The sequence below is a fragment of the Pituophis catenifer genome, unplaced genomic scaffold, assembly GCF_029215685.1.
Source record: "Pituophis catenifer annectens isolate HBS135680 unplaced genomic scaffold, rPitCat1.0.hap2 SCAF_9, whole genome shotgun sequence".
Classification (NCBI taxonomy): Eukaryota; Metazoa; Chordata; class Lepidosauria; order Squamata; family Colubridae; genus Pituophis; species Pituophis catenifer.
The window spans coordinates 27,133,884-27,151,132 of record NW_027256889.1 but is presented as its reverse complement, the minus strand read 5'-3'; the positions used below and the strand labels follow the sequence as shown (position 1 = coordinate 27,151,132).

The window sequence follows — 17,249 nt, the reverse complement described above, 5'->3', positions numbered from 1 at the left end:
CAGACCGTAAAAGCAGGGCCTCACGATCCTTCTGACTTTTTGGGTTTTAAGCAGGAGGTGTCAGAAAAGTTACCACAGGGATAACTGGTTTGTGGCGGCCAAGCGTTCACAGCGACGTGTGCTTTTTTATTCTTCGATGTCGGCTCTTCCTATCATTGTGAAGCATAATTCACCAAGCATTGGATTGTTCACCCACTAATAGGGAACATGAGCTGAGTTTAGACCGTTGTGAGACAGGTTAGTTCTACCCTACTGATGATGTGTTGTTGCGCTAGTAATCCTGCTCAGTATCTCAGAGGAACCGCAGGTTCAGACCTTTGGTGTATGCATTTGGCTGAGGAGCCAATGGGGCAAAGCTACCATTCCTGGGATTATGATTGAATGCCTCTAAATCAGAATCCCCCCTAAACGTAATGATACCACAGCGCCGAGGAGCCTCAGTGGAGTGCAGCCGGAAGGGGGCTGCCTTTCGCCCACGGCGAAGCGCACGTTTGCGGGGAACCCGGTGCTAAATCATTCGTAGACAACCTGATTCTGGGTCAGGGTTTTGTGTGTAGCAGAGCAGCTCTCTCACTACCATCTATTGAAAGTCAGCCCTCGACACAAGCTTTTGTCTGTCCGTTGCAAACGAGCGGAGTGTGGGCGGCTCCCTTGGAGGGGCCGCGGGGCTCCTGCCTGCCTACCTCCATTCTGAGGGCAGGGGGTGGTTGGGGGTGGCGGCCGCGGGATGGCGGCCCCAGGTGTCGCGGTCCCTGCCAGCTTTGCGGTAGACCAGGGCTGGGTGCGGGACTCCAATTCGGGGTGGGTGGGGAGACGGGAAGAGGAGGAGGAGTGGGGGAGGAGGCCGGCAGCCTGTTTAAAGGCAGATCCGCTGGTAGACCGGTGCCCGGACGAGAAACTTAGTTTTCTTTTTCTTTTTTTTCCTTTCCCTGTCTGCCGGGGTCTCTGTCTCTGTTTCTGTCTCTGTGCCTCTGTCTCTCTCTCTCTCTCTCTCCCCCTCCCTCCCTCCCGGTGATTTATTTTAATGTTTTAACTGCCTGTGTTTTCTAGTTTTTATAAGAATTTGCTGAAAGATGGGCAGCTATATAAATGTTTTAAATAAATTAATAAATACTTGGAGATGGACTCTACCATTTTTTTTTTAAATGATGAAGTTGACATACATTTTTAACAGAAAAAAATTAACCATTTAATATTAACCTAAGAGGTTATTTATTATTATAAACAAGCGAAGGATAGAATATATTAACAATATATTAATTACCTTCCACTCAGGATCATTGCAGTTGACAATTACCCTCATTCATTATGATTATCAATAATTAGGATAAGCGGGAGGAGTAAAGTCATCAATAGAACATAACAGACTACTATCTTAAATATTAAAACAGCATGAAAAACATTAACTATCAGATAAAAGTGGGGAGGGAGGGAGGGAGGGAGGGAGGGAGGGAGGGAGAGAGAGAGAGAGAGAGAGAGAGAGAGAGAGAGAGAGAGAGAGAGAGAGAGAGAGAGAGAGAAACATCCTACATATATCTGAAGCCATGTTTGTCCACCAGATATTGGAGACGATTCTTATGAAATGGAAGAGATGGGAGCCTCTGGGGAGCCCATTTCCCTCAGCACCTTATCCAGCCATATCAAAGCTCCATGAAGATGGATCTCCACCCAACACGGGGTGCTGGTGATTGCCTGGCGATGGTATCCTGCTCCCCAGCCCTACAGGAGACCAACAAATGGCAAAGGATGAGACAATTGTGGCTGCATTCTTCATTCTATTCAAGAAGACACTTTCATGATTTTAGTCAAATACACCCATTACCTTTCCTTTGCATTTTGAAGTACTGAGAAGTCATACAATTGTGGATAGGGTTAGGACACATCTAATAAAAATATGTGGACTAATGCGAATTGCATTAGTATTACTTCAACTCATACAGCATTCATCAGCAAGGAAGAATTAAGGAAGCTGAGTCTAATACGGAGTTACTTCTGCCAGACTTTCAGTTCATTGAATGGTTTTTCCTCTCCCTCTGGGGTAGGCTTAATTACCATTCATTCTTTTCCTACACAAATCCACACAATGCTGTTGTTTAAATTATGCCACTTTTTGAAGATGTAATGATTATGTAAGTGAAGTCTATTATATACCGTGTTTCCCCAAAAATAAGACCCTGTCTTATATTTTTTTGAACCCTGAAATAAGCACTTGGCCTTATTGCCATGCACTCAAAAGCCCAATTGGGCTTATTATCGGGATATCTTATTTGGGGGGAAACAGGGTAGTCTCTCATGATTGAATCCTTGGTTATATTTTCAAAGTTAAACCTGAATCTGAAGAGAGTGAGTGTTGTAATCACAGCACAGAAGCCTTTGTGGAATTTTAAGCAGATCTGCCATCTCCTTCCAGAAATCAAGTTCAGAATAAACTTCCCCTTCAAAGTTAAAACAGAGAGAGATAGGAGAAGAGGTAGCAGAACCTGAGGGCAGAATGAAAAGAGGGATCAGCCTAGGATTCCTGGGTAGCTATGTAGTGAAGTACGTCCAACCTGCCCCTTGATTGCCTTTGACTCTTATCTAGCTCTAACTAGGTGCTGACCATTAGTTGAAAAGATTCCTCTGAATAGGCTTTTAACAATAAACAGTTTAACTGAACCTTCACATATGGGCTTGGTCTTTAGCGCCTGACAGTTTGACTGCTTTGCCTTATTTATTTATTTATTTTTATATGCCTTGTTCTTAATCATCATAATATTGACTAATTAGTTATTAAGTTGCTTTTGATGCCATCCGATTCCAACTGACTCTGCAACCCAATCTAATTTTAAGTGTTGTGCCAGCCTTGTTTATTGGTTATTCTGGTTCTGCCTCTTTCAGAGTGTGGCCTATGCATGCTATGCAAGGACTGCTCCCAGGATGCATGCTTCTGTTCTCACCAAACAAGTGAGAATAGAGTACCTTGGAGTACTCATATCTAATGAACTAAGTGCCAAAGTCCACTGTAACAACATTGCCAAAAAGGGCATTAAGAGTTGTAAACCTAATCTTGCGTAGCTTCTCCGGTAATATCACACTATTAACCAAAGCATACAAAACATTTGCTAGACCAATTCTCGAATACAGCTCATCTGTCTGGAACCCGCACTGCATATCGGACATTAATACAATCAAACGTGTCCAGAAATATTTCACAAGAAGAGTCCTCCACTCCTCTGCTCACAACAAAATACCTTATGCCACCAGATTTGAAATTCTGGGCCTAGAAAACTTAGAACTACACTGTCTTTGGTATGACCTAAGCGTAGCTCATAAAATTATCTGCTACAATGTCCTACCTGTCAATGACTACTTCAGCTTCAACCACAACAATACACAAGCAAATAATAGATACGAACTCGAGGTAAACCGCTCCAAACTCAATTGCAGAAAATACGACTTCAGCAACAGAGTGGTAATGCCTGGAATGCTCTACCTGACTCTGTGGTTATATCCTCAACCACCCCATAACTTTAACCTTAGACTGTCTACTGTTGACCTCACCCCATTCCTAAGAGGTCTGTAAGAGGCATGCATAAGAGCACCAATGTACCTACTATCCGTCCTAATGTTTCCTCTATTTGTATCTATTTTATGTATCCAATCCATGTTTATACTTATATATATTACCTAATACGTTCTTGACAAATAAGTTAAATTAAATAAATAATCACCCTGTCTGTTGGATGACTCTGACAGTGAGGGCAGCCATGAAGGCTACTTATTTCTTGATGGAGGAGGAAGAGGAATCATGTTTTTCAAAACAGTGCTGAGCAAACCCTTGGTTAACTAGGCCTGGGAAGAAGACCTCCAAGATCCCTTCCATCCCTATGGTTCTAAGTTCTATGAAAAGCCCTTGGGGACCAAAAAGCAGAAGAACAGGTATAGAAAGGCCCAGATCCCACCTTTGCTGGAGAGGCTGTGCTGGTCTTCCTTGATGCAGAAGTCACCCTATAGCGGAAAGCCTATCTCTTCCCAGTGTGTGTGTCCAAAGAAGTGCACTGCAGTACCAGCAAATTTGGTCTCCAGACAATTATGAAAGCTACACGTCTTATATGAGAGACTAATACTATATCGTGGCTACCTTTTTCTCAAAAAAAATCCCTTTTCTGCAGTTCCAATGTATACCATAGAAAAGGCCCCATTGATTCATTATCCCCCAATAGGTGCTTTCCTATTGTCATTAGCAGCATAAGAGGGTAATAAAATAGTCTTCCCCAAATGTGAGGCATGGGCAAACTTTTCATGACTTGATCCAGACTTTCTAGATTGCAAATGCCTAGAGGGGTGACTAGCGTAGTAAAATGCCAATGTGCTGGGATATTCTGAGCTGCAAAACCCAAATCTTTTGCAGACACCATAGTGACAGCAACCAAGAAGTTCCTCTCAGTTGAGGATGCATCCATTGCCTATTTGAAAAAGGCCTCTAGAGCCATGTGAATATGAGGGACTACATCCCCAAAGGGCTTCTCTATAGGCTGTCTAATAAAAGCCACCTGTTCTGCTCACCTCATCTTTAAAATATGAGCCAGAATGGAAAACATCACTCAAAAGAGAGAGTGCAGCTCTTTCAGAATTAAAATGCTGAATTTACATAAACACATACAAGCACACAAAATCCTATCAGCCAAAAGAATATAATCATTTATAACAGCAATGAAACCATCAGCAGCATTCCCAACAGTGGTGGGAGTCAAAATTGTTTACTACTGGTTCTGTGGGCGTGGCTTGGTGGGCGTGGCATGGCTTGGTGGGCGTGGCAGGGGAAGGATACTGCAAAATCCCCATTTCCTCCCGATCAGCTGGGACTCGGGAGGCAGAGAATAGATGAGGGTGTGACCAGTCAGAGGTGGTATTTACCGGTTCTCCGAACTACTCAAAATTTCCGCTACCGATTCTCCAGAACTGGTCAGAACCTGCTGAAACCCACCTCTGATTCCCAACCTTGACTATTTGGAGAAAATTTATCTGAGCTTAGAGGGTCTCACTCACTCCCAAGAAAGGAGGTGCAGGACTGCAGCGTTTAGAAATGGTTTTAGCTCAGGGCTAGTTCTGAGAGTCCCAAAAATTTCAAGGAGCATGGATATGGATCTTAGACTTAGGGCTGTTCTAATTTTGCACACCATCTTGAAGAAATAATAGATAATAATAGATAATATAGAAATAAAGCACAATCATAACTAAAGGAGTTGGAAGAGTGCTCTTGGGAAAGGTAAAACATATATTCTGTGGCCAACAAGACCAATGAAAGCCCAGCTGAAAATTGCCATTACTGGAACTGGAAGGGCAGCCAGAGGAGCAGCCCAGGTCCTCCAGGTCATGTATGGTTCATCTTGGACATAAATTTAAAGAAATTTTTATTCCCTCTTGTTAGAGATCACTTGTAATTGGAGTCACTAGTGGTAAGACAGTGCCATAAATTTCACAGAGTTGTGATCATTTTTCACTTCTTGTTTATAGTGAAATATGAAGATACAAAACTTAGCACATCTCATCCTTTTAAAATGTCCTTGTAAGAAAGAGGCCAGTCCCACTTTTTCAGCTTTATAATCCAAGACAAAGGAAGTTCTTACTTTAACAAAGCTCATCTGGATAAAGCACATCTTGGTGAGCTCAGAGACTCCCTCGAAACCGTGGTTAACTGACTGGGAAAGCAGCTGTGCAAAGAGCATGTTGTTGAAAATCTTCAGGTTGTATCCACTGGGGATTTTGCAGACGGTACTTGGGTGGAAGCCGTGCTCATGGTTGGCATTCGAGCTCTGGACAAAAATGCTGCAGTCGCTCAAACACTCAACGAAAACCTCTCCTCCTACATAATACAGGTGGACACCTTCAGGAGAGAAGAGGGACCAAGAAGGATGTCATCCAACACAGATCGAAGCAGAAAGACTCCTGTTCTAAACTACTTCATGATACACTAAGATTGGGGTGTTGTTGCGTGATGGACAGAATCAGTTGGCAAGACAAGCAGACCTGGCAGTCCCAATGTTAAAGACACCATTTTTGCTGTGTGGCAGTCTTTTCAGGATTCCTGCCAGGACTGCCATCCTGCTACGCTCTGCATTGCCTGCTTTCAGACTGCCGTGCTTAACGGGGAGGGAGAGCTGAAGGGTGAGATTAAGGGGGGTTAGCATGAGAAGAATCAAAACTAAGCATTGGACTGTCCCGATAGCCACCGGCCGTTCTAAGGTCGCACTAAGGAATGCAGAACCATCCAGCCCACAAAGACAGGGATTGTTACCCAAACAATTTGTTAGCACCTAATTGGACACTAGATAATCATGGGGAAAGGTGGGAACAAGGGGATGTTAACTGTATGCTTTGGGTGCAAAAACCTCAGATCCAGCTTTGTTTCTTCTGTAACTACTTGATTTTCTGTTCTAACTGACCAAGTTGGTCACTTTTATGGAGAGCAAAACGCTCCATTTAGCTTCCATACTTCTGACATGGAGTCCATTTTTATCTGGGCAAACTCTTGTCAACTCTGGGCTTGCTCAACATTTGGGGGGGGGGGTTAAGACTTTGCTGGCCAGACCACCTTCACTCTTCTGTCCCTGCCCCAAGGGTGGCAATCATAGTTTCTCTCCTGCTCAGACATCCCACCTTTTCTTCCATGTACATCAATCTATTAGAAATATTGCTAATATTGTGAGGTCCTTCATAAAAAGCCAAGCCAGTCACAATTTCACTGATTTTCTTGCAGCCCAAAGGAACGCTTTTTGTAAGCCATTGAGGATGCTCTCCCTGAACAGATACCACACTTAGACTCGGGCTGGCATGTGAGATGGAGTGCCAGGAAAGAGGCCTATCGGATGTACGATTGGTTCTACCTCTAGCCTAATCTATCTCTCTCATTCTATTGCTATCTGTATTAACAGTGAAGTTTTCAGAGTCCAGCCAGGGATTTTGCTAAAGATTTGTGCCTCCCTTAAACTTTCCACATGTGGATCTACCACAGCTGGCAGCAGCTTGGTTAATCCACTCTTGAAGCAGGATCAGACCTCGCTTGTGTTTGGCACAAAACCACCAGGATATTTTCAGGTTGTATACTAAAGTGGGCAAAATAATAATAGTTCTATAACAAGACAATATTAAACCATATATATGTTGTTACTCAGAAAATTACTGTATAGATAATCTTGTGACCAAATTGGGACAGAAATTTTCATTTAAGGCATCAGGGTCATAAAGTGAATATAACATGAATGAACAATAAATTTTAAAATTATATTGACTTTCTCTTATATTTCATATTTTATGTTGTCAAATAGAAATGCCGTGCATTCATTCTTATAATAACTTAAAAAATAAAAATTAACAAATAATAATGTTTACATTTTGGGAACAGACTTCCTAAATCATGAACAGGGTTTAGGAACAGGGTTTCTGAATCATAGGGCTGGGAATAACCTTGGAGGTCTTGTAACCCAACTCCCTGTCCAAGACAGGAGACCTTATACCATCCTGGCTGTCCAATCTTTTCTTGAAAACCCCCAGTGATGGAGCATCCACAACTCCGGGAGGCAAGCTGTCCATTGGCTAACTGTTCTATCAGGAAATTTCTCCTTAATTCCAGGTCAAATCTTCAACTGACAAGTTTCCATCCATTGCTTCTTGTCCTATCCTCAGGTGTTTTGGAGAATAAATGGATGCCCTTTTCCCTGGGACAGCCCTTCAAGTATTGGAGGACTGCCATCATGTCTCCCTTAAGCCTTCTCTTGGTTAGGCTAAAAATGCCTAGCTCTCTTAGCCTCCAGGCCCCTTATCATTTTTGTTGCTCTTCTTGCATTCTTTCTAGAGTCTCAGCATTTTTTTTATATCGTGGTGACCAGAATCAGACACAGTATTCCAAGTGTGATCTCACCAGTGCAGTATAAAACATTACAATCACTTGATATGATCTCAATGCTATCCCTCTTGATGCAACCAAGGACTGCATCAGCTTTTTGGTAGCTGCAGACACTGCTGGCACATACTTAAGTAGTGGTCCATGTATCTTTTTCTCAATTACTACTGTGAGCCAGGTACCACTATTCTATGCCTGTGCATTTGGTTTTTCCTGACCTTATTTTTCTCACCACTAAACTGACCTTGTTGGATAGAGCCAAATGCTCAAGTCAAGATTCTTCTGAATCTTGAGTCTATCTTCCAAAGTGTTGGCAATTCCCCCTCCCCTCCCCAAGCTTGGTGTCATCTGTAAACCTGATAAGTTCCCCTTTTATCCCATTGTCTAGATCATTTATGAAGATGTTAAAGAGCACTAGGCCTAAGACAGAACATTGAGGTACCCCACTGCATGTTTCCTTCCATATATAGTTCCAGTGAGGACTACATGTTAATGCATTTGGTCAGCCAGCTGTGAATCCATCTGATGGTGGTACTGTCTATCCCACATTGTTCTGTCTTACCGAGAAATAGGCTGTGGTCTACTTTGTCAAATGCCTTACTAAAATCCAAGTATACTATATGCACAGCATTTCCTTGATGCATTAATTCAATCACTTTATCAAAGGCGGCCATAAGGTTTGTTTGGCATGATCTGGTTTTAATAACCATATGCTGGCTTCTAGTCATCACCTTATTCCTTTCTAGATGTTCATAAATCCACTGCTTGATTATCTTTTCCAGGATTTTCCAGGTCAAGTTTTGAACTGAGCCATTTCCCAGCAGTGCTTCTTTGCAATTACCTTTTCCGATGTGGTTTCGGGTGTTTTCTATGGAAGAATTCCTGTTAACATTAGAGAGCAATCCAAGGCAGAAGCGGTCCTTGTCTGAAGGATCTGTAAAGCCATCTATTAGTATACTTCGAGAAAAGGCCTGAAAAGTCTCTCCTACTCTTTTATTGAGTTCGTAATAGGCAATTGAGCACCACTGATCTGGTTCCTCATAGCTCACAGGTTGGACATCTGGAAGAAGGTTTCATAGGTGTATGTAGATAGAAACGCAATAATACCAATGTGATTTGTTTAATATTCAAATACTCTTTTCACATACACATTTAAAGAGCTGGCATTGCCAGAATAGAAAAGAGATATACAGGTAGTCCTTGATTTATGAGCACAATTGGGACTGAAAGTTTCATTGCTAAGCTCATTGCTGGTCATTAATGAGTCACACCTGCCTCAAGATTTATACTCTCCCTCGCCACCCAGTTGTTAAGCAAATCACTGAAGTTGTTTAGTGAATCATTCAGTTGTTAAGCAAATCTGGCTTCCCTTATTGATTTTGTCAGAAGCCCTCTAGGAAAGTTGCAAATGGTGATCTTGTGACCACGGGATAGTGTAACTGTCATAGATACATGCTGGTAGCCAAGTGCCCAAATTCTGATCAAGTGACCATGGGGATGCTGCAATGGTCATAGGTGCAGGGACCAGTCATAAATCATTTTTTTCAGTTGTTAAATGAATGGTGGTAAGTTGAGAACTAATAGAAAGGATGATGAAAATGCAATAAAATTTAGTGTGTTGTGTCTATTAGTATAGTTACTGTATTTTTCAGACTATAAGATGCTCCAGACTATAAGATGCACCTAGCTTTTGGGGAGGAAAACAAGAAAAAAAATCTGCCTCTGCCTCCCAGCAATTTGCCTCCTTGCAGCAAACAGCAAACAGCCTGGTCAGCTTCAGCACAGCCTGATTTAGCATGAGCAGCTGATTGGCAGTTGGATCTGCCTCCCGGAATACTGCCTATCAGCTGTTCCAGGCTGTGGGGATCGCCACCGCCCATAGCTGCTGTCACCGCCCATCGCCAAACAGGCCGAAAACAGGATGCACAGAGGCCAAAAATGGGGCACGGGGAGGCGGCTATCACTGCAGCCTGGAACAACTGATCGGAGGAATTCCGGGGGGCAGATCCAAACACTAATCAGCTGCTCGTGCTAAATCAGGCTGTGCTGAAGCTGACCAGGCTGTTTGCTGTTTGCTGCAAGGAGGCAAATTGCTGAGAGGCAGAGGCTGAAGGGTGGGGGCTTTGGCAACATTCGCTGTATAAGACGCAGAGACATTTCCACCCACTTTTGCGGGGGGGGGGGGGGAGTGCGTCTTATACACCGAAAAAATACAGTAACTGAGTGTGTTACTTTCAAAAAGTGAATTTCATCATAGCAATTAAGTATATTTTTATTACTTTATTTACTTTTATCCTACTTTTATAAGTAACTCAAGGCAGTGAACCTATCTAATACTCCTTCCTCATCCTATAATGTTCCTATTTCAATCTAGGATGTGACTAAATAGGGAATATGTACACTGTTCTGTTCTCATCTCAAAGGGCTTTTCTGAACTTGGAACAGCACTGGAAACAATGAACTATGAGCCTTTTAGTGTAAAATAAGGCAAGCAACAGGAAAACATGATTTATATAAAACCGTAAGTAGCAAAATGTTCTTCCTTTCACAAGACTAGAAACTCTAGGTCATACTCAGGAATGAATGGCAGATGTTTTTTTTTCTATGAGGCATAATTAAATGATGGGCTTTCTTGTTATCAAATGAAGCCACTATCTTCAACAACACTAGCAATAATCAAACCAAGTTAAGCCTATTCTGGTTTCAGTCTATTAAGTAGAACTATTTTGGCTAAGAGCCCTTTGGAGGAAAATCCAACCATTCAGCAGATCTTTACCTAGGGCAAGGGTCGGCAATCCGCGACTCCAGAGCCGCATGTAGTTCTTTTATCCCTCTGCTGCGGAGAGAAGTGGCCACTGCCACTGCTGCCTCCTTGGCCTGCCCATTGCTCTCAGAGAGAGAGAGAGAGAGAGACAGAGAAAGAGAGACATAGAGACAGGCAGAAAGAGAGACAGAGACAGAGAAAGTGAGAGAAAGAAAAGATGAACAACTGTTGTGGCTCGTATGTGGCCTGTGCGGCTGGTGGCTGATTCGGACAGCGAGGAGGCTAGTGTGGTGCTGCGCCAGCAGCCTATGCAGCTGGCACTCAAATCGGACAATGAGGCTGGAGAAGATGTGGTGCCAGAGGCAAGGATTCAGCCAGGGCCTTCAGAACCTCCAGAAGCTCCCTTAAGTGAAGAGGATGAAGAGGAGGATCCTCTTCTCAATGCACGGGCGCGCAGAGCTGCCAAAAGGCAGGAGTGGCTCCTCAGGAGGAGGTCTCCTCAAAAGCAAGTCTTGGGGCTAATTGGCCACTCCCTTAGCCTATTTAAGGAGGAACGCCGACTGAAGCAATTTGCAGGGAACAACTTCGTTCACTCTCCTTTGTGCCTTGATCTTAGTTCTCTGCAAATTGCTTCTGGGCTTTCTGCCAACCATAGTAAGATTAAGATTATTTATTCTTTGGATTCTTGTAGGCTGTTAAGAAAGTTAATTAACAGCCTTTGTTTGGAAAAAAAACTGTTTAATTTAGTAAACTCCGACAGGGTCCGCAACTTGGGTGTCCTCCTGGATTCTCGGCTGTCTTTAGATGACCATCTGACGGCCGTAACCAGGGGGGCCTTCGCACAGGTCCGTCTTGTGCGCCAGTTGCGCCCGTTCCTAGACCGGGATGCCCTTGCCACGGTCACTCACGCCCTTGTTACCTCTAGGTTGGACTATTGTAACACCCTATACATGGGGCTGCCCTTGGGATGTGTCTGGAGGCTTCAGCTAGTCCAAAATGCAGCCGCGCGGGTAGTTACGGGGGCGTCTAGATACTCCCGTGTAACACCTCTCCTGCGTGAGCTGCACTGGCTACCGGTGGCACTCCGGATACGTTTCAAGGTGCTGGTGCTCACCTATAAAGCCCTTCATGGCTTAGGCCCGGGGTACTTGCAGGACCATCTCCAGCCGTTCTCCCATCGTCCTGTGCGCTCTCACAGAGTCAGCCTCCTCAGGGTGCCGTTGGCCAAACAATGTCGGCTGACGACCCCAGGGGGAGGGCGTTCTCTGTGGGAGCCCCGACCCTCTGGAATGGATTGCCCACTGAGCTCAGGACAGCCCCCGACCTTCTTTCCTTCCGTCGCGAGCTGAAGACGTGGCTCTTCCGCCAATTAAACTGATCCGTTTGGGGGTACACTGGTATAATTTTAAATCGTTTTTTAATTGGGTTATTGATTTTAATTTGGTATTGTATTGTGATTTGTATTGAAGTTGTCATTTTGTAAGCCGCCTTGAGTCCCTAGGGAGAAAGGCGGCATATAAATCGCAATAAATAAATAAATAAATAAATAAATAAATAAATAAACTAAGGTTTGTACAGACTTTGTGTGCGCTGCGTTCTTTGGGGCCCGTAGCTGGGGCAGAACAACAACACACCCGAGGCCGGGTGTTGCAAGAGGTGGCTGGGAGGGGAGGGGTGAGGCGGGGCCAGGCGGGGCCAATAATTTAACAACTGGTTCTCTGCCCTAATGACCGGTTGGGTAGGCGTGGCTGGGTGGGTTATGTAACTGGGTGGGACTGAGTGATATTGAGTTGGCCATGCCCACCCAGGCACACCAGTTGTTAAATTATTGGCTCCCGGTGTTTTCTTTTCTGTGGGAAACAGGTCCAGATGGCTCTTTGAATGTTTAAGATTGCAGACCCCTGCTCTAGGGGAAAAGCACAAGTCTTGACATACCTCCAGGTTCTCCAGCTCTCCCTCCACTGGGCAATGGTGTTGTTGATGAACTGCCTGGGACTTCCTGTGCAGGGCATTTGTTTGGCTTTTGTGGCATCTCTTTGGCATTAGAAGGCAGAAGAGATGTGGCAGCTGAAAAGAGAAAGCTATTTCATGACCAGCCTACATAAATAAAAAGAAATGACCTCAGAGACCATAGATATTTACTAAGCAAATTGATTGCATTCAGTCAGATGCTTGCCAATGTCTTGCCATGCATACAAAGCTCGGAGGCCAGATTCTCTATTGTTTTTTTTTTAATTTCCAAGAACAGCATTGTATTAAATGCTTCCCTTGATTGTATGAATAAATCAACTTAATGTATACCCCGATTTTGACAAGAGCTCAGGAAAGCACACATACTATTTTTTCGTACCACAAAAATAATCCTGAGAGTTAGACTGGGCTGAGCAAGTGGCTCAGTCAATCAGCGCTTCTGTGCTCATGAGAACTGAATCTATCTGCTTGCTCTGGTTTAAGACTTTCATCAATTATTCCTTTTTGCTATTGTTGCTTTTATAATGCTGTGTTGCAACCTGTCCAGAAGCTTCAGAGCTGATTGAGCTATTAAAAAACTGTAAAATAAATAAATAAATAAATAATATGCCATTCTCCAATCCAAATTCACAAAAGTGCTACAACAGAATTGCATGAATTTGTAGGTAGCACTGAATAGCAATAGCACTTAGACTTATATACCGCTTCACAGTGCTTTATAATCCTAAATGATTTAGAGTGTCAGCATCTTGCCCCCAACAATCTGGGTCCTCATTTTACCAACCTTGGAAGAATGGAAGTCCAAGTCAACCTTGAGCCTGGTGAGATTCAAATCGCCAAATTACAGGCAGCTGACAATCAGCAGAAGTAGGCTGCAATACTGCATTCTAACCACTGTGCCACCACAGCTCATTAGGTTGGTTCTTGCAGTTTAATGGTGCCAAATTCTGCATTTTCTAAAGAGAGGTTGCAATTGATTCAGTCCCACTGAGTGTTCAGGAACTGTTTTGCATACCTGTGAGCTCAGAAGGCCTTTCTGGGGCAGCTGCACTTCCTGGGGTCACTGAGTAGCCCATGCTGCTTGTTGATGCAGTGTGCATATTGTGAGATGCTGGGAAAGGGGTGCAGGGAGGCTGCTTTGCAGGATGAGGATCAGGATGAGTTGCACTGTTGGACATCTGTTGCTCACTCTCAAGAGACACATTTTGGAATGGGGTAAGGAGGCTGAACTGTGAGTTGAATTCACTCTGTCTTGGAACCAATACTGGAGGCAACACTACAACAGAAGTTTTGAAAGTAGAAAGAAACTCTTTGTTGTCAGGCATACAAATAGATTAGATATAGACCAGGGGTGAAATGCTTCTGGTTCGGACTGGATTGCCTGATCCAGTAGCGATGGCGGCGGGTGGTTCGGAGAACCGGCAGCAAAAATCCCTGCCCCCCCCCCATGCCCAGCTGAGCCATGCAATCATCAAAGGCTTTTTTTTTTTTTTTACTTTTAAGAGCATTTTTTCTAAAACCTCTTTGGCCGAAGAGGTTGTAAAAAAAATGCTTTGGAAAGGCTCTGACGATCCCAGCTGAGTTGCCTGATCGTTAGAGCCTTTTAAAAGGCTGATAGATGATAGAAAGGTAAAAATTACTGATATATGACAGATGATAAATAGGTGAGATAGATAGATAGATAGATAGATAGATAGATAGATAGATAGATAGAAACATGATCGCTAACAATGACAGATGATAGATGGATGAATGGACAGATAGATAATAGGCAGGCAGGTATATATAAAGGAAGCAGTATGCCAGGTGCTTCGATAGAAAAACACTTAAATCTCTTCCCTGACTCAAGCTGATAAAGGGAGGAGAACTTGCGGCTCAGAGGTTAATACAACTGCCTAATATGCAGGCAGCCCAAGTTTGAATCCGAGTAAGGGTATGGCTAGCTGATGAGAGCTAAATAGCTTGAAATAGATCTATACTAGTCTCCCTTTCTATCAGCAAATATAAATTTGATCTGTCTATCTATCTATCTATCTATCTATCTATCTATCTATCTATCTATCTATCTATCATTTATCTAAACTAATCTAGAGTTCTCTGTTGGTGATTTCAATTGTATCTTTCCTGCATAACATTCAGTGCATCCCAAGAAGGGAGCGAAAGGGACTTTACTATTTCAGCACCTTCGACAAGCACAAAACACAGGAAGAGGCACCAACCAAGGGCACACAATTACAAGATTTTCAGTATCTGCTTTGCTAGTTCCCAATGATCAGAGTGTGGCATCATAATGGGTTTTTAAAAGCCCACAACTTTTTGTTTTTTATTTTCATACCTGGCACACAGCAGGCCAATTTACATGATCAAATAAGCAGGTGATTGTAGAATTCACTTAAGACTAAGCTGCAGTTGAACAATTTGTTGAACAAATTCTTGTTTGTATCATTAAAATTCACCTTCAGCTATAAAAAAAGATACTTCGCAAAATTATCTGATTAAATGTAAAAAATCCATTGTCTAAGGGGACACTAATTTTAATATCAATATATCACTTATTATTGCTACAGTATTTCTACCATTTCATCCACGATACTGAAAACTCACTCTCATGAAATATAAACAGCTACCCTGTTTCCCCCCAAATAAGACATCCCGATAATCAGCCCAATCGGGCTTTTGAGTGCAGGGCAATAAGGCCAAGCGCTTATTTCAGGTTCAAAAAAATATAAGACAGGGTCTTATTTTGGGGGAAACACAGTAGATAGATAGATAGATAGATAGATAGATAGATAGATAGATAGATAGATGATAGGTAGATAGATAGATAGACATAAACAGATACTCTGTTTCCCCCCAAATAAGACATCCCGATAATAAGCCCAATCGGGCTTTTGAGCGCATGGCAATAAGGCCAAGCGTTTATTTCAGGGTTCAAAAAAAATATAAGACAAGGTCTTATTTTCGGGGAAACACGGTACATAAAATAAATAGCCTACAAAAGATCAAATCACAGCAGTCAAACAGGAGAGAAAGACAATCTAACCTGGGGCTATTGTGGGGGGTGAGTTATTGCCAGCACATTGCCGATGCACTTGCAGTAACAATGAACTGGTCCCAGGAGGGAATTGCAACCCTTTGTATGCCTGTTGTCAAGACATGCTCATTCCTATTAATAAGAATAGCGTCTGAATCCCTCCCATCTTTTCTTCTCTGGGTCTTGGTGACCTAACCCTAACTAAAAGTTTGCCTGTTGGATCTTTGATCTCTTTCTTCCAATCAAAACTTCTGTGTGGCTCCCTTTTTTGCAGATATGCAACCAGGACAGGGCTGTCCTTTCCTAAACATGCAGCTGGCTGAATCACCTGGGGCTTCCACCCTTTGATAATGGTAAGGGTTGATGCAGACGTCCTTTTGCTTAGAACCAAAGGGGAATTCACAGCAGACTAGAGGTTTCAATTCATGCTGAGACTGCAGGTCGGGCCAGCGCCAGACTCGGCAGTAGATGACATGTGGGTATCCTTTGCGGTGGAAGACTTGCATCCTTCCGTCCAAAGAGTGGGGGATGGTCACACACTTGCTGGGCTGCCCAGGACAGCTGAGGGCTCTCTCCAGTTCCTGCAAGGCACCCCTTTTCTTCATCAGCTTCTTCACCAAAGAATCCACTGCCATTTCAGCCCACTTTTCCTCCTCGTCTCCTTGCTTCCAGCCCAACAGCCTCTTCACAGCAGGGCCAGTAAAGGAGAACAGAGAGGTAAAACAGCTGTTGGAATGCATGAGGACTAGTAGATCTTCAGTGGTCCAATTTCTTCTTCAATGAAGAACTTCAGTACTTCTAGGAGTTGCTCCTTCAAAATCAGATGGGATTTTGCTGGATACGTCTAAGTGTCTTGAAGTAGAGACAAGTTCTACAACAGAGGGAAATTAGTGTCATATTTCTCTTTTGAGTTGGTCACCTCAATTTTTAAGCAGTATCATAGATTTTCAATCACCAAGAGTAAGATGGCAGTTGCTGCAAAACATTACATATGTGTCCGTTATATAAATTACAATAATTATAACTCTGTATTTTCTCACAAAATACATTTTTTTAAAAATCTAGGAAATACTTATCAATAAAGTTGGAAGAATCCTTTTTTCTGATATTTCTTATCCAGGAAATGATGAATTAAAAATGCCTAGCAGAACTTTCTATTAATATTATTTTCATATTTTGGAAGCAATTACCATTCTCTGCACGTTAGATATGAGACTTTGTGGGGATACGTAATATTTACCAGAATGCCAGCAAGATTCAAACTGCAAACAGCAAAACAGGTTCAGTCCACTGTGGTAGGTGGTTATATTAAGTCTAATAATAATGAGATTTCAAAAAATCAAAATGATGGTGGCTGATGCTCCTTCTTTAATATGATCAACTGACTCATTGATAAAGCATACTCCTCCTCTTCCTCCTCCTCTACATTGGGAGGATATCCAGGTTAGTAGAGCCTCTGGCAGCCTCCTCAGTGGAAGTACAAGCGAGATTCCACTCATTTCTGTGATCACAGTACTGAAATTCACCCTGCAGAAAAATACAATTCTGCAGGTTGGATATGTGATCATGTAACACCACATTCAATCAATCTGAACAAA

General features: G+C 43.0%; 1 protein-coding gene across 2 annotated transcripts; it reads right to left on the bottom strand.

Moving 5' to 3' along the window:
- Positions 1-1,575: 1,575 nt before the first annotated feature.
- LOC139320828 (mothers against decapentaplegic homolog 9-like) lies at positions 1,576-16,391 on the bottom strand. 2 transcript variants are annotated; one of them, XM_070949280.1, is made up of 6 exons: positions 15,980-16,391; positions 13,633-13,893; positions 12,582-12,713; positions 8,724-8,942; positions 5,610-5,866; positions 1,576-1,719 (listed from the first exon to the last, which is right to left on the bottom strand). In XM_070949280.1, the coding sequence occupies exons 1-6, from the start codon at positions 16,389-16,391 to the stop codon at positions 1,576-1,578; spliced, it is 1,425 nt and encodes a 474-aa protein (XP_070805381.1). The 2 variants fall into 2 exon arrangements, with proteins under 2 accessions (XP_070805381.1, XP_070805382.1); XM_070949281.1 differs by lacking the exon at positions 12,582-12,713.
- Between the last annotated feature and the right edge of the window lie 858 nt (positions 16,392-17,249).

Coding starts and splice junctions, on each gene's coding strand:
- LOC139320828 (XM_070949280.1), bottom strand. CDS start 16,391: ATGCATTCCAACAGCTGTTTTACCTCTCTGTTCTCCTTTACTGGCCCT. Junction 13,894..15,979: donor TCAAAGGGTGGAAGCCCCAG/GTGATTCAGCCA, acceptor CTTCTGTTGTAG/TGTTGCCTCCAGTATTGGTT. Junction 8,943..12,581: donor GAGAGCTGGAGAACCTGGAG/GTATGTCAAGAC, acceptor ACCTTCTTCCAG/ATGTCCAACCTGTGAGCTAT.